At 46.3% G+C, this 24,351-nt stretch overlaps 2 protein-coding genes across 10 annotated transcripts in view; both read left to right on the top strand.

Annotated features, from left to right (window-relative positions):
• zc3h3 (zinc finger CCCH-type containing 3) overlaps positions 1-24,351 on the top strand; it is a 121,314-nt gene that overhangs the window by 48,145 nt on the left and 48,818 nt on the right. For 8 of the 9 annotated variants that reach the window (XR_003296576.1, XR_003296579.1, XR_003296580.1 and 5 more), the window contains exons 13-17: positions 11,050-11,122; positions 18,866-18,916; positions 19,113-19,304; positions 23,241-23,307; positions 23,424-23,494. The gene's annotated coding sequence lies outside the window, so the exon portion shown is untranslated. Of the gene's footprint in view, positions 1-11,049; positions 11,123-11,222; positions 11,407-18,865; positions 18,917-19,112; positions 19,305-23,240; positions 23,308-23,423; positions 23,495-24,351 lie in introns of those variants that run through there. The other variant, XR_003296586.2, reaches the window with a different exon arrangement.
• mafaa (MAF bZIP transcription factor Aa) lies at positions 1,507-5,740 on the top strand. The gene has a single exon (XM_026323299.2). It carries the CDS (start codon positions 2,770-2,772, stop codon positions 3,703-3,705), a length of 936 nt encoding a protein of 311 aa, XP_026179084.1. The 5' UTR covers positions 1,507-2,769; the 3' UTR covers positions 3,706-5,740.

Here is a 24,351-nt window from a genome sequence, read left to right as displayed (position 1 = left end):
AAAGCTGATTCCTCCGCAGGAGCATTAGTGACTTAACGGCGGTGACAAAAACGTGATAACCCTGAGCCCCCTCCCGGAGCCGCTCTCTGGGTGGATGCTGGGCTTTGCTGGCTGTCGTGGCTCAAAGCCCGCCGTCGATCCTGCACCTTGCTGATGTCCATGTTGCTTAAATCGGTAGAACTGCACTTGCAGCGAAGTCCCAGTATGCAAAGGCACAATAGAAACCCTGACTTCAAAAATTGATGTCTGAAGCCCTCGGCCGCAGACTCTCCCCTTCCCCTGACAATGAATGGACCACAGCAGATCTTCTTAAATGTGCCGTTTCAATGCAGACTGCTTAGCTCGGTGTTTGAGGGCCAGCTCCTGCTTATTTGATAAAAACCCTCCTAATGACTGAGAGCACCTCAACTTCAAATACCTCGATATCATTTCCGTCCCTTCATCGCTTCTTTTCATCCTCGGATCTGAGGCGGTTCACGTCTGACCAAGTGAAACTTCGTGCCACCTGTTCTTTCACGCACACAGCCGCTTTGTCCCGCACATACATCACTCACATGTCTGTGGGTAGATGGGACTGAGGTTGGGGGGGGGGTGCTGCTGATCGGGCTAAACGGGTCAGGTGCAGCGGTGTCCCGGTTTAAATCCTGTTCCCGTGATACTTAACGATGGTATCGACATTCTGCTCAACCTTCCACCCCCATGAAATCCTCTCTGTCCGCGGGAAAAAACGTCCTGAATGGAGACGCGCGGTTTAATTATCCGTCGGTGCGAAGAGACGAGTCGAGACGCAATTAGCGGTTAATTGCTAATGAAAACCCTGTGGACACCGCCCGGACGGTCCAATCATACTTAACCTGTGCGCAGACACGGCGCGGCCTCCTCACAGCCTCGCGGAAATGCGGATTGATTTTTAGCAGAAGGGCTCGCGGCCTCAAATCGATCAGCGATTGATTGATTTGATGGTTTGTGGTGTGACAGAGACTGAGGGAATCCAGCGGACAGGACGAGGTGTTTTAATAAACCTAATCAGAGAGCAGAGTTTCGTTTGGTGCCGTGGTTCAGACCGTGTGGACACACCTGGGTCTGTGTGTTTCCAACCAGACCACATGTTTAATTATATCACAGCTTAAACTGCAAGGACTCTCCCTTTATCCGCCTTTTCTTCAATGTGTCTCCTGCTTTTGTTTAATCATCATAACTTTTCTTTTTTTTTTTTTTATTAGGTGTCAGGGCTGGAAACTTAACTTGGTCACAATCCAGACCATGTGCAGTGAAAACCACCCTGATGTGTGATGTTAATGTTTTTCATAAAGCAGCACTTTAAAGTTTCTGAAGGTCCAGAATCAGCTCGCTTCTAAGTCCCCGTTAAAATATATGCAAACCAGGATATTCCTAAACATTGTGAATTAACTGTGAAATGTCAAAATATGGATATACATCAGTGTATTTCATCATCATCATCATCATCATCATGGTAAAAAACTTTCTCTAGTTCGAGTAAAGACTTTTTGGCGGAGACGGTCCCGGATCTGTCCTGCACTCCACGCTGCACCATGCAGTAGCACCTGCTCGGTCACTAGAGGGGGGATCTGCTGCACCTGTTCTCCAGGCGCGCTCCGCTCCCTTCGTGTCTGCTCGGCTGTTCTCGGCCGGCCGCTGCCACAGGAAAATGCAAATACACCACTGTGATCTCCTCCCATTGGCCCGTCACACCTCTGTGTGGGAGGGTCGGGGGCCACGTTGTCTTTATAAGTGCAGATTGCCTTCCAGCGCCTCAGTGACACTGTGGTTGCACCGTGACTCTCTCAGAAAGGGTTCCAAGGCCTTCCGAGAGACAGGCAGCTGGTAATTATCACCTCTTGCATGATAATACCCGCACAGTCATCACGTGATATCAGCATCGCTCCCCGGTTGAGGGCGGACAGGACCGCGGGGACCGAACCTGCAAGTAGATGCTGTTTGAATGAAATATCTGGACCGAACAGCAGAACCGGGACCAGACTCTCCTGTCGTCCAAGCAGGAAAACTACATGCAACTTTAGACGAGTCTCCCAATCATATGAACTTTGAAAACTTCTGCACGTGGCAGTGCGTTTGGGATTCTGGGGACTTTTTGGCGCAGTTTTACGCACGGCTGCGCAGCGCCTGTGACTGTCGCACACTGGCTGTGTGATTGTGTTAGAAACTTTAAATCCCGGCCATGCTGCAGTGACTCCGGCCCGCCGCCCGGGACTTCATGGTCAGCTTGTACAGAGCAGGGGAAGAAGGAGGATGCTTGGAACATATTTATAACACACCGAGCGGAGACAAAGTCTTTTCGTGTTACTTGATCGAGCAGAACCGAGGACAGTAAATCACAAGGAGGCAAGTGGGCTGCAGAGGTGAAGCGAGGACAAGACAGGTTGGTGTGTCTAAATTCACTGGGCTCGAGTTTCAGCCGCCCCGGGGGCTCCTGGTATTAAAGCGTGCACTTGACCTGGGATAAGTTGTCAACAAGAGCAGCGAGCGGAGGCAAACTGGCAGGTGTACAAGTTCATTTACATGCATACATATATTCACGCCACTATATATAGAAGTTGTCTTAGGGCCGAGCAGCCTTAATAAGTTTCTCTACCCACCCACTGGCCCTGCAGCAGCCCCACGCACCGTGCGTGTGCGTGTGTCTATATATACACCATACAGGCTTTTATTCCTCTTCGCAATCTGTATCCGAGAGGGCTGCCCACCGTCGGTTTGGCTGTGAGGGCTGGAGTCGTCGCATGGACTGACATGGCCACCGACCTCGCCATGAGCGCAGAGCTGCCCAACAGCCCTCTGGCCATCGAGTACGTCAACGACTTTGACCTGATGAAGTTTGAGGTGAAGAAGGAGCCTCCGGAGGCCGACCGCTACTGCCACCGCCTCCCGTCGGGCTCCCTCTCCTCCACCCCGATTAGCACACCCTGCTCCTCCGTGCCTTCCTCGCCCAGCTTCTGCGCCCCAAGCCCGGGTGCGCAGCCCAACCAGAGCCTCGCCAGCGGGGTCAACGGCAGCGGCGGCAGCAACAACAGCAGCGGCAACAACAATCACAGCAACGCTGGAAAACCTCAGCTGGAGGATCTGTACTGGATCCCCAGCTACCAGCACCACATCAACCCAGAGGCGCTTAACCTGACCCCGGAGGACGCGGTGGAGGCCCTCATTGGTAACGCGCACCACCATCACCACCACCACCAGGCCTATGAGGGCTTCCGTGGGCAGCAGTACGTCGGGGAGGACCTTTCCACGGCCTCGGCGGCCCACCATCACCAGGGTCATCACCACCACCACCACCATCACCACGGCCATCACGCCCGCCTGGAGGACCGCTTCTCGGACGAGCAGCTGGTCAGTATGACGGTGCGGGAGCTGAACAGGCAACTGCGGGGCTTCAGCAAGGAAGAGGTGATCCGCCTGAAGCAGAAGAGGCGCACCCTGAAGAACCGGGGCTACGCACAGTCCTGCCGCTTCAAGCGCGTCCAGCAAAGACACATGCTGGAAACCGAGAAGTGCACCCTGCAGAACCAGGTGGAGCAGCTGAAGCAGGACGTGGCGCGCCTTGCTAAGGAGCGGGATCTTTACAAGGAGAAGTACGAGAAGCTGGCCAGCCGGACCTACAATGCCGGCGGACCTGCGAACACGAGAGATCCTTCCGGGAAACAGGCCAACACCGAGTTCTTCATGTGAGAGACTGCTGATTAGTTGCATAGACTCTGAATTACGCCCCCACATAAACACCCTTGTAACATTCATTTATATTTTTCTGCATTTGTTTAATTAATCCCCTCGTCAGAAAAGACTTCCAAGCCGACATCTGAACAAAGAAGCAGTAGATGTGCACAACAGTAATCCTTGCGCGCATTTAGAGTCTTAAAGATGTTTTGGCGACACTTCTGGAAGCCCACTACGAGCTGATGTGGGCACATGGGATCACTTAGCCTGTAGACGTTTTTCTGGTGCAGCAGAACCTGGTCAGGAGTCTTACTGAACCAGCCCAACATCAAACATGACTGTCTTAATTCAGAGAGAGATGATTTTGTCTTAACACTGGGGGGAGACTGATGTTTTGTTTTGTTTTTAAATCAGACTGGACTGAAACAGAAGCAGGAAAAGCAATACTCCGCCTCTCTGGCTCCAGAAAGCCCAACAGCCAGTTTGTGTGATAGAGAGGCGGTCAGTGCTGCAGAGAAGAGACTTTTCAATATTGCAAGTCAGTAGTTTCCCATCCCTATTTGCAACCCTGCATGCAGGACATGTATGGTAACCTCCAGTCATCTCCCAGAATCCTTCCACATGTATGGAAAGCATGACCCACGGTTCTCTCCTCCTCTAGCGCTTCTCCTCCTCTCCCCTACTCTGCCATCAATAAGGCCTGGCTTTGCAAAAAGCCACAAAAAGGTCTCCCATAACCCCCCCTGAGAGGTGCGAGACCTGCGGACTCAAATGCAAAACAATCTGCTATACTGCGAAAAATGAATGCGTCTTTAACTGCTATTTTCAATCAATTTTTCTATTGTTTTAAAAAGAAAAGAAAAAAAATGACAAAAAGAGATTAACTGAGCCAGATTTTAGACTGTATTTATTTCCACCTGTACATAACGTGTAGAGGGAAACAGTTACCTGTGTTATTTTATCTTCTCTCTTTTTAAAGAAATCTGCTTTTGTTGCTTGGATTCTTCGAAATGTCTTAATACAAATGTTTGTATGTTACAGCATGCAAATCGTCTATGGTATCCTCCTCGTACTGAACATGTGTAATGTCAAAGACAAGCCTATACTGCACTAAGAGATCAATCTGGACAAACCTTTTGTTTTCTACTCATAGGACCTTTGATCTGGAACCATCTAAAAACCTGGATGTAAATTTGATGAGGCGAAAGCTTCAGTAGTAGATGGACAAGGACTGCATTCGCTGCTAAACCTCTATGCACCGACCTGATCATTAAAAAGACTTAGTTTCATGATTCTTCTTTGGATTTTTACTTTAAATGTTTGTAGACGAACGTGTCTGGGGCCTGCGGGTTTGTTCTGCAGCGCGGTGTCTTAAAGATTGTGTGAACAGAGGAGACTTTGCCCGGTGGTAGAGTTTACAGGTCGTGGAGTAACTTGCATTATTCTGTCAACATGAAATCCCTGGTTCGTGTGTTTTCTGCTGCCTAGATATATGTGCAATATTGTGCAGAAGTGTCCGACGCTCAGCCACCTGTTGGATGGCAACAACGTGCAGAAAGAGAGAGAGAAATTTTACATTTAGATCAAAATCCCGCAGGAAGAAGAATCAAAAAGCTGAAAACATTCGAGGAAATTCTTATTTTATTATGATTATGATGATGATTATTATTATTATTATTATTATTATTATTACAAATTGCTGCCCAAAACTCTGATCCTTTGATGAGCCAAAAGAACAAAAAAAAAAAAAAATCATTTCTCCCGACAAGATCATCCTTTCTCCAAATTTCGACCAACAACCATTTACCTCAGTCTTGATTTCACTGTTTGTGTGAAAATATTCGGATCAGACTTTTGAAGCGTGAGATCAATGAAGAGCGAAAAAGGAAAGTGAACTTCTGCACAGTGCTGTTAATGTATATCTGTACATATAATTTCTATATTTATTCAATGAACGTGTCCCGACGTGTCAACAAGTGAAAACCCTGCAAAGTGGAACGTTGTTGAGAATCTTGTTTTCATAATGTTTAATAAAAAGTTCTGTCCCAAACCTGTCGGACTGCTGCTGCCGTCATTCTCACTGCAGAGGGTTTTATTTTGAAAAAGAGAAAACAAACAAAAAGCTTCCTGCCTCTAAATGATTAAAACCTGGACTTTATGTTGTTATGGTCACATGTTTCATAATATTTATTTCAGACCAAATTAGAAAACTCAATGAAAATAGTAACTGTCATTATTATGATTTTATGATTATGTTCGTGTAAAAGAATAATCAAAAAGAAGTTTGACTGAACATCAAACAGATTTTACGATCAATAAAAATCTTTTTATGTAAATGTGCTAAATGAATTTAAATTGATATCAATAAATATGGATATGGATCCATAAAATGATATTTAAACATGTAAAAAATTTATTAAAAATATATATGTTACTCTAAAGATGTCGACATTATTATAATAAATACTAGTTGTATTAGTATTATTAATAGTATTAGCATTATTAGTAGTATTAATAGTATTAGTGTTATTATTATTAGTAGCTCATTTGTCGGATATTCCCTGATTTATTTTCACTCTTTGTTCTCTGATGTTCGCCGGAGACGCGGCTCTGCTGTGATTTGTGGCCTGTTTGTGTGTTTGCACCGGGAACTCTGTGTCGGATGAAGCCGCCGTCAGCGCGGGATGTTTGGGGAGATTCTGATCTGAGTGTGTGTGTGTGTGTGTGCGAGTGAAACCCCAGCGGAGAAGGACACCGCCGCCCCGGCTCTGGCCACCTGTCAGCGGGCCTGTGTGCGCCTCGTCCGCCGGTGATGGATGGATGCACCCGGCCTGCTCTCTGCCTCTTCCTGCCGCCACCGAGCCATCAGGTAAACGAGCACAACTCTTCTCACTCGCTTTGCGCGGCTTCGCATGACACCCTGGATGTCCAGTGTGTGTGTGCTCGCGCTCGTGTACGCGCCCTAAGGTGCATTAAGCGCTGCTGCCTCCTCCTCGCAAAGTGGAAGCAGCGCGGGTTGGGACAGATGTCACCCCGCGTTGGTGCTGGGCTGACAGCGCCGTCAGGCCCCGTGGGTGGCGGCTCACTTCAAACACACTTCATAACTCACCGTGAATGAGTGTGTGACAGAGAAAGTGTGTGTGTGTGTGTTTGCACTGGGGGGTAGTGGATGGTCTGAGGTCTGGATCATCCACACAGCTGCTGCAGCTGCGGGTTGGCACGTGCACTGAAGCTTATTTGTGTCATCTGGTTTTTAATTCTTCATTAGTTTTATTACCAGCCTGTGATAGAAGAAGGTGCATTTTTGTTCTTTTCCTCAATGTCTGGTTGAAAACTTCCTTCCTCCTGGTGGTTTCTTGGCAACGCATCATTTCAAACATCCCAGTCTGATAAAGATGCAAACACAATCATTGAACCACCTGTGGTTCCACCTGCATGTCAAGTGCAGTGATCGTGTGCAGCTTCCTGCTTTAACTCAAGTTTCCCACATGTTTAGTGTTACAGTCTTTTTTCAGCTCTCACCTTAAATTTTAATTTTCTCCTAATCTCCCCCAACACCACCTCCACTCCAGCCTCTCCATCACTCTGCTCTTCCTGGTTTTGCTGACTCAGAGGAAACACTGAGCAGTGTGACAGCCGTCACCTCTCAGAGCCACACACACACATAGAGATTGAATGAAGGAACTGGCATGCACTCTGTGTGCGTGTGTGTGTGTGTGTGTGTGTTTTTCAGAGATCATGATGATACCGTAAATCAGACCAGAGTCCGTCCGAGCTGCATCTGAGAAACAAAACAAGGGAAGCAGCAGGAGGATGGAGAGAGAGGTGCAGTGTGTCTCTGGCGTCTGGAGCTGCTGCTGCTGAGATTCAACACAGTCAGCGTCTCTTCGGCTCAGCTTACCTACAGTATACCCCCCTACACACACACACACCCACACACACACACACACACACTCGCCATAAACAGAGTCCAGACAACACTCGAAGCTGTGCAGCTCATACATTCACATCCTTTTAATAAGACAGAAGCTCTGCCTCCACCTCCTTCACCTGTTGTTGTTGTTGTTAAAGGTGAACTGCTGCCCCGGGGCCCTGCAGACCCCCAGGAGCCTCAAAACCATCACGGTCCCTCAATTTGCATCTTTGAAGTGTCCTATCAGCTGAGACAGGTCATGTTTTATTTGTGGTCTGTGTCAAAATCTGCTCTAATATCTGAGTCAGTTTAATTCCTCAGCAAAGTCACGTATAGTCAAGTCACCACACACACACACACACACACACACACACACACAGGTGGCCATCGCCTTCTCGCTCACTATTGGTTGGTTTCTGGGTAAATAATTAGGTTTGTGCACTACTGCATATTTCAAAAGTAATTTAACACGTTCCTGACTTATCGAATGACTTGTAATGCTCAGCTGGTCCTGGTTCCAGTCCGTAGGATCCCCCGCAACAAAAGTTCTTTGCCTTTGACCAGATAAGTCAGAGTAATCCCTCCTGTCGACTGAAGTGAAAATCTACGACGTTGCCAGAAGCTCAGTATCATATTAACTGTCGCCCGTAATTTGTGAAGATAAAGGGACTGAAGGGCGGAGAGAAGTAAAAGTAATAAGTGAGTTTTTTTGTGGTGCTGTTCAGCTTTTTAGATCCTCCCTACTTCCCTCTGCTGAGGCCTGAGCTGGGCTCACACTCAGACAGTCAGACTCCCAGATCCATGTTGGTTTTCAGTGAACGTGGAGCCTTAGGGAGGACTGAAGTAACAGCCTGCAGCACAGGAGAACTGTGAGCTGAGTACAGTGAGAGTCAGCACGTTTCAGTTCTGCCAGATGGAAATCCAAATATCATGGCTGAAACGTAATCACCTGTTAAGCAGCAGGAAATAAAACACCAAGATGCTTTTATTTTGAAGAAAGTGTCCACACGGCTCTGCACAGTAGCAGAGCTAGACCTGCTCCCCGGGGACCTGCTCAGCTTTTAAAAGTTGTCACCCTGCGCAAAATGTAATCGACATTTTTGATAAATCACCTGTGTGCTGTTTACACTCACAGGGTATTAATAATTATTACTCCTGATCTGGTGATTGAGTTAGTGACCTGGGGCCAGGAGCCCCCATACTGGGGTGGGGGGTGGGGCCACACCGTCTTGAACAGGTCCCTGGTCCGGCACGCCCAGGAAAGCAATTTGGCAGCAGTGATGCCGTACTGCTGCTGCGACCCCTGAGTGTGTGCCCTGCCACACACACACACACACACACACACACACACACACAGAGTCTCTGACAGGCTGCATGCTGAGTTGACAAATTCAAACATGCTATCACAGGAGAAAATATGCCCAAACAGCAAATCCAACCTTGTCCCATGCTTTGAAAATACACTAATAAACAAACCTAACCAGCAAACAAACAAACAAATGAGACCAGAGGGCTGATATGCTGATCTCTGACCAGGGAGGAGGAGGAAGAGGAGGAGGAAGAGGAGGAGGAAGAGGAGGAGGAGGAGGAGGAGGAGGAGGAGGAGGGTGTGTGAATCACAGAAAATAAGCTGCATTTTACCTGAGAGTGACAAACAAAGCATTAGAAATGAGCTGCAGATATTTTCTTCAAAGTGTTTAAGCAGAGGAGCCGTTATCGAGGTTATTTGTCAGGATCGTCACACACTTGCTGTTACACTTCTGTGTTTGTTGGGCTGCAGATTGTGTCTCATCATGTTTATGCTCAGCGTCAGCTCGTTATTTGTTAAAGAAAGAGTTCATGTTTTTATTCCCTGTTGACGGGGTCACGCTGCGAATTACTGAGTCAACCTTTTAACGAGGGGTCGAGTTCCTGCTGAATCCCTCAAACCACCGCTATCACTTCCCTTCACGTCCCACTTCCCCACTGCTCTCAGTGTGTGTGTGTGTGTGTGTGTGTGTGTGTGTGTGTGAGTGAGAGTGTGTGATTCAGCATTTTTGTCTGAAACAACCAGTCATTGTTTCTCAAACTTCATTCATTCTTCTCGTGTCACAGGTCACACAAGCCTTTTTGTTTCCATAATATTAGCTGGTGTCTGGCTGTGGTTTGTGGACAGCAGACTCTCTCTCTCACACACACACACACACACACACACACACACACACACACACACACACACTGTAACCTGTATATGCAGGCACACCGAGCAGATGCTGTGCAGTAATGCAGTGCAGGACCGTCCTCAGTGGCAGTGGAGGGTCAATCGACAATCAATTATTCCACTCAGCCTGGCCTGCAGCCACACCACAGACTCTCTACCCACAGACACACACTCACCAGCTCACACACCATCAGACCCTCGACCCCAACTGTTCAAAGTTTTGGTCAAATCATTTCGTCTAATTCTTTCAGACTTTTGCTTAACGTCCAGTAACAACCTGCTCTTTTCTCTCACAGAAACATTTTGTAAATCAGAATTTAAACTTCACTGTGACTTGTGGTTCGTGTCTATTTGCTGCTGTTTTCAGTTCCTGCTCTGGCTCCACATCTTAAACACTGTGGTTTTTCATGACCTGAAAATCAGTAGAGTCTTTGTTTTTGTAGTTACGTTTATTTGAGAGATATTTTTGTTCTAAATCATTGTCTTCATACTGGATGAGATCAAGAGGGAGATAATATCAAAAACTACGTTCCTGTTCCCCTGGTTTTTAATTTAAGAAATGAGCCGTGAGTCTAGTGCTGACACTGGGTGCTGGGTTTCAGCACAGACTGTGGCTTGGAGGTGCCAGTTGTCCTCACCATGTTCCAGAAAAACACCAGGATCAGAAACTTTACAGGAATAAATAGGCAGAAACAAACTGATCCTCCAGAAACATTAGAAGGTGTACAGAGTTTTAGTGCAATGTTTACATGCTATTAACTTTTTCTTTGAAGAACCTTCCTCCTGTTAGGACTTACATCAATCATTCATGCTCTGTGGAGATTTGGGAGGTCGTGTTCCTGTGTGTTCTAAAGATTTTAAGGATTTCCCCTAAACTTCAGAACACTGAATGTCACACAGCATGTGGGAGTCTCTGAGGGCCGCTCTTCAGTCCTGAGGGTGGACGTGTGTTTGCTGTGTGGGTTGAAGGTGACGGGAGTTCCAGTACCACGCTGCCCACCCATCATGCACCCTGTCACCCTCTGCAAAGTGGCACACGGGCGATCACAGCGGTGACGATGGTGCGGCTGCAGAGCCGAAGTGACGGAGGCGTCACTGAGCCTGATGCGCACTGAGAACCAGGAGCCAGAGGCAGACACACACTGCCCCGTCACCGCACATCTATGAGGTGCTTGGCTGCAGACTGACTGACGGTGTGAGAGTGTGTGTACGGTGTTTAACTGGTTTTGTCATGTTTGTTATGCAGGAGGACGTACAGTGGGGACACACTCAGTGGGCAAGAAGAAAATAAAGACCCCTCCTGCACAGGACAGTGTGAGGTGAAGTGAAGCAGCAAGATACACACACACACACACACACACAGACACACACACACAGTAAGCTTTCATTGGCTCATTTGCATTTGTGTGTTTATTTGAGTTGCCACAGAAGCTGCAGTAACAGTTTGTAGCAGCAGCGAACACACAGTTTGTCACAATGATCGAAGAAACATCTCAATGCAAACGGCTTCAAACAGCCTGTGCAGCTGTGTCACATCTGTTTTGGGGCCATTTGTTGACAGAAGCCTGAACCCTGACATCATGTTCTCAGGGTCAAGATCGTTACTTCCAAGACTCAGCAGGTTTAGCACAGCAGGTGTTATTAGAATTTAAAACCATAAATAAACCTTAAATAAAACCTACTGGCCACAACAATATGGAAACATGAGAAACATCAGCATTTGTATCTTTTATTACTTCTGCTTTCATTTTGTGATCTACCAGAACTGCAACGTCAGCTGCCTCCTGCTGAACCACGACGTTCAGCCTGCACCTTACAACCAGCGTCAGTTTGCTTTGGGAGTAGAAACAGTTTAGTCCAGTTTGACTGAAGGTGAGTTTCCTCCCACCTGCACATTTTCTATCTGTGCACATGGAATCTCCAGAAATTTCCCCCAAAATACAGAAATACTGTAACACAACCTTGTTCACTTGGCTGAGGTGGAACAGTTGGTGTGTGGATAAAAAGTGGAAACAGACGCATGAAACACACAAAAACATCACATTTTCATCATGTTCTGCATTTTTTGACCTGCGGCCTTTTGTTGGGTCAATGAACCTGCTGCTGTTTTCATCATTTTGACTGGTCGGCCATTTCTCCAACCAAGCTACTGGCTGTCAGTGAACACACCAGAGGTTGCTGTCAGTGTTCAATGTGTGTTAAGTTTGGTGTGTGTGTGAATCCTAAAAGTTTTCCTCACTTACATTTAGAGCGCGAGGATCGTAAAGAGAAAACTGCCTAAATTCAGACCTGGTGAAGTAACAGAAAACACTACAACATCCTTTCTTCTGCCATGTAACTTAAAGTGGGCTGCACTTATAGAAGCATGTCCTCGTTTAGCCTGTTTAATACGCAGCAGAGGAACCGTTCTGTGGGAAGAGACAGCCGAGGAGAAATAAACAGAATGAAGAAGCGTTTGTGGTGAAGGAGTTGCAGACTCAGCTCCGCCGCCGGCGCAGAGACGCAGACAGAGTGCTGAAACTGCCATGGCAGCCCTCGCTCAGTGACAGAGCGCTGTGAGCCGTCACACAGGAGGCAGAAACTGAGGAACTAAAGGGAGCTGGTGAAAGAGAGGAGCTACTTGTCTGACATGTTGCCTTTTCATTTCCATGTGTTTTTGTGGTGAGCTGTGTTGGCAGTTTGGGGCCAGCTGTTCTGTTCTTTCTGTCGGAGAAACGTTCTCCACCTTCACCGCTGTTACTGTGGGAGCTGCTGCTGTTGTTACTGGTCTCGTTGTTCTGATCTGGTTCAGGGTTTCTCCGTAAACTTCAGTGCAGAAGCTGATGCAGGTTCTTGTTGTCTCTGGTGAGTGTCAGGGTTCACTGTCTGTTCACTCCGGGTTCCCTCCAGTTCTGTTTGCTGTGTTGTTAAAACCAAGAATGAAATGCATGAACATTTAGTGTTTTACAGCTGCTGAGTCAAAGATGGTGTGTGGACTACACACAACATGACTTTTAGTCTGTTCACATGCAAATCAACAAAACCACAATTACTGGGCCTAAAGTAATCCTGCTGCGTCATCTCGATCTAATCCACGTCCAAAATCTTAAGACTGAGTAACATCCACATCGACAACCTTCTCCCCTGCGCTCAGTGTGGAAACAGCTGCTGGGTTAGTGTCTGCAGGAAGTCACAGGCTGCGGAGTATCAATAATCTGCAGGTTGTTACCTGGTGAAAAAGACGTCGCCTGGTTTACGGGTCTGTGCTGAACTGATGCTTCACTATTCACAAAAAGTCCAAAGCTCTCATGAGGCAGAGCTACAGTCGAAATGATATTATTCTTTTTTCATTTACATGCAGACTTTCAGTTCTTGGATTCTGTCAAAAGTGGAACAAATTTATTGAAACAGAAAAAACTAGTTCCCCTAAGGGAGCACCACTGTGATCCTTTCCAGGTTCTCTCTGGGCTGCCCTCATTGTTTTGACTTTTTCTGACTGACCTACTTTGTGTAGCTCTTTTAATTAGTAAAAGTGTGAAAACAGGACTTTGTAAATGATCAGGCCATGACATCACCGACTAACACAAGGAACAGATTTCACTACTTCTTCCGGTCCTGGATTCTTTTGACATTACCCACGGAGCAGAGGGGCGAGCCTGAGCCTCTCAGGTTGAGCTGGTCTGACGCTGAGGTTGAAATGTCACGTCTCTCATTAGTGACATGTCTCCAGTCCTCCACTGCGGTGGAGCAGTGGTGCGTTTGGTTAAAACCTAAGAATTTGCGTCCAGAGTAGAGGGAAGTGGAGATTCATCAAACCTGTCAGGAAGGGAGTGGGAGGGAATCCCCCCTGGAGAGGGAGCTCACCCTGGTCCTGATGAGACAGATTCATCTTCCACATCCTGTCAGACCAACGTGTCTCTACCGTTATGGGAAGAGAATGACGGATGAGTGACAGCTTTGGGAAATCCACAGTGGAAATGGAGAACAGGGGTAGAACATGCAGGGCTGTGGTCCAGAAAACCACAGGACCCTCCTGACTTTATGCAGCCCACCCAGTTATATGTTTGTTGGACCCATCAGGTCTCAGTCTGTGCAGACTGTCACACAGAGATTTGAATGTCCAGTCCTGAGATCAGTCACAGCCACAAACACAGTGCAGGCTGCTGGTCGGCCTCCATGTTTGTTCTGGGCCTTTCCCTTCCCGACTGATGACGAGTTGGTGGAAACAGTCGTTACATGTGGCTGTCTGGTTTTTCAGCCAGTCGCCAAGCGTGTGCCCGCCTTAACATTACACACTGGTTCACAGTAACACGTTGAACCGGCCACAAGCTCCGGTGTTGATAACGTTACTGATGATATCGTCTCTTATCACTGAGAGACTTTTACACTTCCTGTCTCCACTCTGTCCTGCAGGTTACAAATTCTGTGTTTGGGTTCAGTTTGTAGCTGAAGGAGAAAAGGGAGAAACTGGAGGAGACATATTGAGCTGGAAACATTAGAAACGTCAAACTTGGCTTGAACTTTTTACACCTTGATGCTCAGGCTGAATGGAACGTGATCCTATATGGGGTTAAATGCAAATTTAGGTAAAGATATTTTCATGCAGCGTGAAAATGTAATAGATTTGTATGTGTCCACCGGCTGTTTGACCGGACTTTGACTGCACAGAGAAGAGGAAAACACACTTCTGTATCCTGGTGTGTGTTTGTGGGTGTGTCCTGTTGGCCCTCGGGTGCGTTAATGATCAGTATGTGGGGCTCAGATGGGATGTTTCTGCACCGGTCTCATACTGCACATCATAAGACCAGCTCTGATGAAACATTCATGATGCATGCAGCGACTCTGTGTGTGTGTGTGTGTGTGTGTGTGTGTGTGTGTGTGTGTGTGTGTGTGTGTGTGTGTGTGTGTGTGTGTGTGTGTGTGTGTGTGTGTGTGTGTGTGTGGGGTGAATGTGATGTGACAAGGGTGTCAGTGCACCCAGCGGGAGGTCAACTTCAGGAGAGAGAGCCAGGAAAGGTGCTGAGTTACCAAGGAGATAGTTCACACTCCAACCAGCCAGAGTGACACTCCACACACACACTCCACACACACACACTGCAAACAAACACACTGCATGTGCATTAATTAGAGCTTGTATCTACAGTGTTTTTTAATAAATCATCATTAACTCATATTTCACACATCACATCAGACTCCTTCAACCCACTCAGCCTCTGAAACTGTGGCCTCAAGGCTCCGAACACACTGATTTGTAAAAAATACATCATGTAGATTTTTATCCTCACACAGATTCACACTAATGGTGTGGTTCTCTGCGTGTCATAAAGTCCATGTTTACCTCCCGGAAGTCCCAAAACAATAAAGAAGTGTGTTTCCTGATATTTCACTAAGCATCACTTTTATTTTGAAGTAGTGTACTGTCGCCAAAATAAAGACACATTTCTGTTCTTGGTTTTTGTTTTTTTGGCAGGATAATGATCTTTCTTTTTTTTGGTTGGAAGAAGAGACAGGATCAGGAGACTGACAGTCCAGGACAGACTGAACCACCTGAGGTAGAGCTGCCAAGAGCTGAGAGGTGAAATGATGTTTTTAAAGGGGCTGAAGAAATAAAGCTAAAAACTGTCTGTGCATGAAGTACAGAGCTGGAGTCAGGAGGTGATTAGCTGAGCACAAAGAATGAGCAGAGAGAAAGAGCTCGCTCCAATTAAAGCTCATAAATATTCACATTATTACGAACAGACTTGTTGAAATGACTCTTTGTGGTTTCAAAATGAGCTATGACCTGGAACTGTTATCTACTCCACTCCACCCAGGTCATTTATTTAAGTCACAGCACTTTACAAAGCGTAATTATTTGTAATGTAACAGTAACTGCAGGACAGTAAAACAGTGGATTTGTCTCCGATGTGTCTTAAGGTATAAAGGGGCCTACAATTAACGTACTAGTACCATAAGTACAGTACTTCAGTAAATGTACTTTGCTACGTTCCAACACTAAACCTGGTGCCCAGTGACACAAGAGGCTCCTCTTTTTGTGTTGATGTCAACCTCAGAGCTCAAAGACACTTTATGGCACGACTGAGCCGAAGATAAAGTGTCTGAGCGTCACAGGCAGAATTAACATTTCCTCTCCTTCTCACCTCCAGCAGGTAACGAGTGAAACACCTCCGGTGACGAGGCCTGTGAGCGAGCTGTTCATCCTCATCTCCTTCCCTTCATACGTCTGATACCGTCTCCTCCGCTCGTCTCTGTGTCTCTGACCTTACTCACTTTTCTTCTTGTGCGTTTTACCCACTTTACTTTCTCTTGCTGGTTTTCTAAGAAAGATTTCAGCTGTGGCACTGCACACATCACCAGGGTTTCCAATTAGGAATTTATTTCCCATGGTACTTGCTGTGCTGTGGCTCAGTCCATAGAGACTGAACACCTTTGTTTGCTGTGTGTGTGTAAGCTGAGCATTAGCTCCAATGAAGAAGTGCACAGTCAGCAAGGACTGAACACACACATGATGAGGGGAGAGTCAGGACAGAGGATGAAACAAATGCTCAGATGTTTGCAGCTTCAGATTATTTTATCGGTCTGTTTATCCTCCGCTGCCGTTAAATATCACACCGATAAACAGTGCGTGCTCATAAATCACAGCACACCATGATTTATCACTGCTCGGAGAAACGGGGTGTTATGTTTTGTTAAATTCCTTTTCTGCTGCTTTCAGCTGATTTAACTGGCAGTCGCTTCTTGTAGTGTTTAGAAAATGAGTGATTCAAATGTGTCGCTGTTATTAGCTGTGACGTTTCTCTGTGAGCTCCAAACAATGAAAACTGGGACACAGTCACGTGTTTGTTTTTTTGTTTTTAAAGCGACATTAACTGTTTTGTTTTAAAATACCAAGACAAAGAAATCACATTATGAAAATGAAACTAATTGGACAGATTTATTTATCCTGAATGAAGATGTGGTGCCAGATTTAATGCAGGAGGATGAGGAGGGAGGTTAAAAGCAGCAGAGGTAGAAAAGGTGAAGTGAAGGATCAACAGAGATGAAATCTTGCCAGACCACCCACTGAATAATTCAGGCCTCCCTTTTCCGCACCTGTCACCCACTTTTACTTCTCTCTCTCTTTTAATCTCCCACAGTTGTGTCTTTTGGTCGCTGTGGCAATAAACTGTGAGCCACAAAGAGAAGTTCGATTTGATTTTTTTACTCTGTCCGACCCGAGAGCTGCTGCCTATAGATCCAATCTGAGGATTGAAATAGGAAACAGTGACCAGACCATCATTCTGCTGTTTGACAGCCCCGTGACAGACAGGTGGCTCTAATGGCCTCAGTCCATTTCTGCCCCCCATTTCCCTAAATTATTGACGGAGGGGTTAAATCCAGCTGCTGTGGATGAATGACAGCGAAACACTCAAGTGCATGAGATGAGTCCAGTTTCATTTCTAAGAGCCCATGTGTTCCACAAACTCTTTGAAGGTCCTGGAAAGTTCCTTCTACAGCTTTAACCTTGACCTTACCGCATCAAGTCCATAGGTGACATCATCTGAACACCTGGTGTCAGTCATGTGACAGTTTGTGAGTTTATTTACCCATGACTCTCTGCTCCTGTTGTTATTCCATCTTCTCTACCCTGTGTTGGCAAAGTCTGCTCCATCAATAAGAGCCAAGAGGCGGCGTTCTTTAGCACAGAGAGAGTGGGACAAAGAAAGACCAACAACCAGGGTTAACATGGCTTTGGCTTTTTCACATTGGACCCACATGGGGCCTTCTTCCTTCTGGATGTGTTAGCATCTAAAGCTAACCTGTTGGTTTTGGTAGCATTAGCCACCTAGCATGGTCCTGACTGGACCTTTGGATTAGATGGATCTGATGTGGATTTGGGAGGAATTGGAGCTTTGGGTCATATTAGCAGGAACCAGAGCGTGTACTGGACTGACACATTTACTCTTTAGTCAGCTAACGCTAGCTTTGGAATGGACACTTTGTCCCAACCAGGCGTCTGTAGTTTACATCATAGCTTCAGGAAACAGGATGGGATGGGAGGGGCGAAGTCATCCTTCCAGAAACCAGAGGTGATGAGAAAAATAGAGCTTGTTTTCTTTTCCATATGTGGATGAATCTGTCTGTGCAGTGTCTACAGTTTAGCATCTGTGGCCTGGTCTAGAAACAGGTGACTTTTCAAGACAGGATGTTTACTCCATCCTTCCTCTTCTTCTTTCTTCTTCTTTTGTTTCCTCCTGTTCTCCTGCATCACCTGAACATCCCTGGCCAGTCATATTCTCCATATTCCCATAACATGGTTTACAGTGCTGTAATGTCCAGGTTGAAAAGCACCAACTGACTCTCCCTCTCATCCCTCTCATCCCTCTTCGGGCCGACTTGTGTGTTAACATGCACGGGTCATAATCCTTTCTGGAAAGCTGCATGTCAGCAATCCCAGGATCTCATCAATATTAATCAGAGCTGCTCAGAGGATGCATAAGCATTCATTAGGCCTCATAAAAACAAATCATGGGCAGCATAAGGTCAGAGGACCCACAGCCCTTCATGGCAACACGCTGGACAGGACTCAGGGTTCAGGCCACCAACACCTTCCTCTGAATATAACATGTCTGTCCACCTTAATTATTATTGTGTGAGCATAATTACCATCTTTGTTATTTTTTTTAACAGTGATAAAAATGTCCACTGCTTTTGATGGACACTGTTTAATCTAATGGGCAGCCCAGCCACCAGAACAGACCATATTAGACTGTACCCCAGCCTGACTGACATCACAAGTCGGACCAAAACTACTGGTCTGCTCAATGGACAACAATGGTTTTTTCAAGTAGGAAATATCTGAGATACACAGAATTCAAACCAGTCTTGCTTTTATTTAGTTATTGCCTCAGTTTATGGACATGATGAACCAAACGTAGCTGGAACCAAAGCCTTGAAGTTTCCTAGTGGTTGTAGGTGCAAAGCCAGCAGTAAGTAAAAATAATCTGTTTGGTTCCGTCTCTGCTACTGATAATATGAGCTTCATCACAGCTCACAGACCTTTATCATGTTTATTAACCTGTTTCCTTCATTGTTTGTTACAGTGATGCTGCTGCCAGATAGATGGATGTATAGAAATCCTGCCAAATATAGAGGTAGGACCGAAGTTTCAATCAACTATTGCTGCTGTTTTGATGAACCACATGTGTTTTAGTCAAATGAATCCACATTTCTAATCATCTTAGTTTGACCCAGCACCCTTTCTTTGTGTGTGTGTGTGTGTCTGTGTGTGTGCGTGCGTGTGTGTGTGTCTGTGTGTGTGTGTGTGTGTGTTTGTGTGTGCGTGTGCAGGAAGTCAGATTCAGCCCTGATGTGTATCATCAGTTGCAGCTAAAACACACACCGAGCTGACGTGTACATGAAGAAGCTGAGCGAGGCTGTAACTGTGAGCACTTATGTCAGTGTAAACCTTAAAGGAGAGTTTGAAGTTGAGCGTTGCCCTCGGTGCTCGGTATCTAAACCGGACAGACTCTGTGTCAGCAGGTTGGTTTAAGAGAAACACACACACACACACACACACCAGGGACATGAACACACAGGGTGGCTGAGCAAACAACATCACCAGCACATAAACAGGTGTAATCAAACGTGCTGAAGTGCTGAAGAGGGTGGAATCTGTGACGTGCATGATAAAAAGACTCTTTGAACAACTAAAAAGCCGACGCTGAAGACCACAGAAGAAGAACAGGGAGATAAAGAAGAGGCCTTGGCCCGAGGCTTGTTAGTTTGTGTCTCTAACAGCAGTTTGTTTGAAGCTTTCCTTATTGACGCCTTTTCCCTCATCACTCTGCCACGCTACGGGGCCACGGGGGGGCTGGGAGCTCCCGGGTTGGAAGGGGGATGCGGCCTGCCACCCCCCCACCCCTCTCAGAGCTGGACGCTGCAGCTAAAGCGCTGATGGTTAGCTAGCACAGCTCCCTTTGTGCTGAAGCCCGAGCTTTAAAATGCTGCGTCTGCCTCACACACACGTCCATACACACCTCAGCAAAAACACACACTCGGCCCGTCGATACACACCCCACCTGGTGCTGGTGAAGCGAGCGAGTCAAGTGTGCATGAGCTAACACACGTGCAGTCACTGGCAGAGCCATGTCACATCACCTGGGCCCCGAGGTGCCTCCCTCAGCTCTTCCACATGCACCGTCCTGACCGTGCACCCCTGGTCACCATGCCCCCCCTCCCTCATCGGGTCATCAGTAGGGTCATTAATTGTGGTGTCCCCCGGGGGGTGGCACACCAGGGCATGATGGGAAAGCTGTGTTTGTTTTTGTGCTTCTATTTTTGTGAGCACCAGTTTGAGTTTCAGACCACGAGCGTGACTGAAAGCATTTTTAGAAAGAAACGGGACTGGATGTCTATTTTCACCAGATGAGGACGTATTAAGAAACTGTGGAGTTTTTTGAGAGTGATTATATTTTGTAAAATGAGGAAACGTTTATAAAGGCTGGATATTTATGACAGTGAGGACAGTGTAGAGCCTGAGAAAACTTTAAGGAAGTTACGAAATGTCAAAAATATGATGGCACAGGAAAGGTGCTCTGCTTTTATTAGACATTAGACAACATTGTGGCGGACATTTTTATAAAGTGTGAATACTTTTTAAAAAGTGGAGGAGCATTTTGAAAAATTCTGACAACATATGTGGAGACTGGGCACATTTTTGTAATGCAGGGAGGCTTTTTTTTTTAATGTGCAGACATTTCCATAATATGGAGAAAATAAGGATATTCTGATAATCAAACTCCTGTGCAAGAAGAGACGTTCTGCAAACTGACCTTCCCTTCTTTAAACATCACTTTGACTCAGTCCAGATTTAGGTTTTCATTATAGGGAAGATTTTAGGGTCCTCAAAAGTATAGAAGTACATAATGGTTATTGTTTCTGTGCATATGCATATATGGGGTGATGCTTGTGTGTGTGTGTGTGTGTGTGTATTTGATGCTGCATCTGGCATGGGGCAGACATTTTGCTGGTTTAGCATTTTAGCGTGCTGCAGCCTGGGGTGTGTGTGCGTCGTTAGTACAGTGGGAACATGGAAGGAGTGTGTGTGATTTGTTTCACTAACATCTATTTGTGGAGCACATTCAAAAGTCAGTGACAAAACGTATTAAAGGACCCAGGAACAAAAGAAAAATGTAAATACGGACATAAAGACGTGAATCAGGACACGTCGTTCTGACATTTGGACAAACATGAATATGACTTTTTCTACAGTATATTAACCCTTTCATGACTCTCTCTATTGAAACCTCCGTCTCCTCTTTTTTCGTGTGTGTGTGTGTCTGTGTGTGACAGTGAAATAGTGTGCATGTGTTGTGCTGTAAATCCCCTCTGTTTGTCTGGTTTCCCCCTCATTAGTGAGAGAGAGTTAACGTTAGCACAAGTGTCCTGCGCTGGACCGTGAGATTAGTAATTAACGCCGAGTCTAACGAAGGGAGAAAAAACAACACCTCGACAAAGTCCGACCATCAAGCAGCCAGACCTGCTGACAGAGACAAACTTATTCACTGACACTTCCAAACTCCGCCTGGGGTTCACAGTCACATGGGCAGGAGTGTGTTTGTGTGAGTGTTTTGGGATATTTGTATTCATTTTTTATTGCCGTGGGCAAAGAGAAACAAACAGACATCAAAATCCCAGACTTCTCTCTGTGACTCTCTATCTTCAACTTTCATTTTTTAGATTTCAGATTCAGTCACAATATCATCTTTTCCACCAATCACACACTTGGAGAACCACTTCCCCTCCCCGACCAATCGGCCTCTTCCAACCCTTCACTGTCTGGCTTACGGAAATCCCAGAAATCCAAACGGATGGAAGCTCGCTGTGGTTAATGATGTCACAGGCTGATCCATTCCTGTGTCCGCTATGCTTCCTTCAAATCCCCCACAATTCCCATGTGTGCTCCGTGATAAGTCCCATCATGCTTTTCAGCTGACCCTCCTCAGCCCCTTATTCATTTTGGCCTGTCTCCCCCTCAGCCCGGATTTGGGCGGACAGGGGTGGGTGTGGGAAGGGTTAATAGGAAGCTAAGAGGGGGGAAATGAAAGGAGAGGGGAGGAGAAATGAGAACAGGAGATGTTCTCTGTTCTACACTGAGCTGGAAATCCTTTTATTAGCCCAGATGGGCTGTAACGTTCAGGGAAGAATTAGTGCTGAGAACATTCTGGTTAGTTTCTGGTTTTTTTTGCAAAAGAAAAAGCACAACCCAGCAGTCACATACCTTAAGACTTCTCTGTGTTTCTGGTTTTATTTAGACACCAACTTTTCCACCTCAACCATCTGTAAGACTAAAATCGGCCACTCTGGAGTCTCAGTGCTTGCTTTTTTACATTTACGCTACTATTACTGGTAATAGAGCAGTGCTTTTGCTTTTGCTTTAGCTTTCCAGGAGTGAGGCAGGGTACAGCAGCCGTCACCTTTAAAACAAAGCATGTGCAGAGCCAGTGTTTGGTTTGTCCATTCTGGGCCACTGTAGAAGCATGGATGCCCTTGTGAAAGGAGACCCGCTCCCTGTGTAGATTTAAAAGGCTCATTCTAAGGGGGAGGGGGGAGTGTGTGAATAATTGATAATAAATACATTTGAATAGGCTGAACATGTCCGTCCTGATGAGTGACCTGTCAGTCAGGTCGCACCTGCCTGTCGTTGGACTGGGAGATGTTGAGCTGCTGATGGACCAGATGTTGATGGAGAGATGGAACGGTAAGGTTCCACCCCCACCCCCCTCCACCACCTCCACTCACCTGGAGAGACCCGTGCGTTCCTGCTCAGACCTCGGGGGTTTCAAACCCAAAACGTGTCTGGAGCGGAACACAGTGAAGCCGGGCCGTGACGAGCAGCTGAATTAGAGGAGGGAAGTGGCTGAAAAGCTCAGAGGAAGTTGCTGACGGAGGCAGTTGTGTGGATCAGCTCTCTCAGGTGGCTGCCAGCCTCGGTGCGTTCCTTCCAGGCCTTCCCAACTCTGTAAACTGTGTGTGTTTGTGTAGGCTATGTGAGTGTGTGCGTGGAGGGAGAAGTGGGGTTGATAATGGCAGCAGCGACCGGCCCTCTCGCAGACCAAATGGGTCTCAGCTGTCAGCTGTGGTAGAGCTAAACTGAGTTTAGGGGAGATTAACACAGAATGACATCCTGTTTGCTTCAGTCTAATGCTAATCTAATCTGACAGGGCTGCATGTGGGGAAATGTTGTGCTCACTTTGCCTCCACGAAAAACTTGTTTTACATTATTTCATTGTGTCAGACAACACTGGGAAGTAAATTCTGGTGAGTGAATTTGCATCCACGTCCCTGCCCTGTGGAACATCTGTTACGAGCCATTATGTGTTTTCTCTACCGACGCGTCAGTGTTTTATTTTCTTAGATCTGAAGTCACACACAAAAGCGTCTGATATAAATTTTTCACTGTGGTGATCTCTGCAGATCTGCTGGGAGCTTCTCCACATGTGAAACCCTGCTAACAGCTGCCCAGGGAGGAAGAGGGGGAGAGGTGTGTGTCCTGTCTCCTCTGTGTGTGTGAATAAATAAACAATTTCAGTCCCTTCTTTTGTGATATGTCTAAAAACAGCACGTAACATTTCCACATCTCTCCTGTGATATTTAAAGTCTTTACAGGAGAGTGTGCAGATGTGAGGAGAACATCTGCTTCTCTTTGGTCTCCGAACACATTCTTTCAGGTGAGTGGAGCTGGGCAGGCCGCTCTGTGTCCTTGACAGTCCTATTGAAAAATTTAACTCCCTCTCCCCACCCGCCTCAACCCCTCCTCCTCCTCTTCCACCTCCTTCCTCCCGTTGCATGCACCCGTTTCTGCTGTCAACCCACTTGAGCGCAGTGTGAGGTCAGAGGTCATCTTGCTGGGATTTCCAGCTTATGTTTCTGCTGTGAGGTTTCAGTTGCCTGGTCTGTAATGAAACAGCAACAATAACATGTTTTGCCCACATGTAGGATCATTTATTATTTTTTTTTTCAATTGAAAAACATCAGCATTTTTTCAAAGGAACAAATTAGTTTGAACCGATGTTGACCCAGATGTTACGTCCCACACCCTGTTACCTGCAATAAAATGCTGATCATTAGAGTTTACAGTGCGAGGTCCTTGTGCCAAGACTATACACTTAAACAGTGTTCAACTAACTGAAGGTAAAAAGAGAAATAGAAAGAAACTGGACATTCTCATTATGGAACTCACTAAGTAAAAAAGGAACTGCGTGATTATATTATAAAACTCATATCTCATATCTTAGATTTTTCTCTATTTTCACAGTGAGTTTTGTAAACATGTTTAAAAGCTGTGTGTGCGCATGTTTGGTCATTTTTGGACCCACCTGTGCTCATTGCAGGATTGTTTGACCACACCTGGGTACCTGCCGCTTAATTCTAGCTAACTATAAAGTTACAGAGCTACGTATGACATAATTCCATCCTAATCAGCTGAAGTGACCCAACTCTGTCATTGCTTTGGCCTTGTATCAGGAGCGTTTGCTCAGCCAGCGGTGTCTTACATGCAGATTGTCAGTTCTCTAGAAAAGCAGCC

This window comes from Mastacembelus armatus, chromosome 4 (assembly GCF_900324485.2).
Source record: "Mastacembelus armatus chromosome 4, fMasArm1.2, whole genome shotgun sequence".
Taxonomy (NCBI): Eukaryota; Metazoa; Chordata; class Actinopteri; order Synbranchiformes; family Mastacembelidae; genus Mastacembelus; species Mastacembelus armatus.
This window is presented reverse-complemented; position numbering and strand designations above follow the sequence as displayed.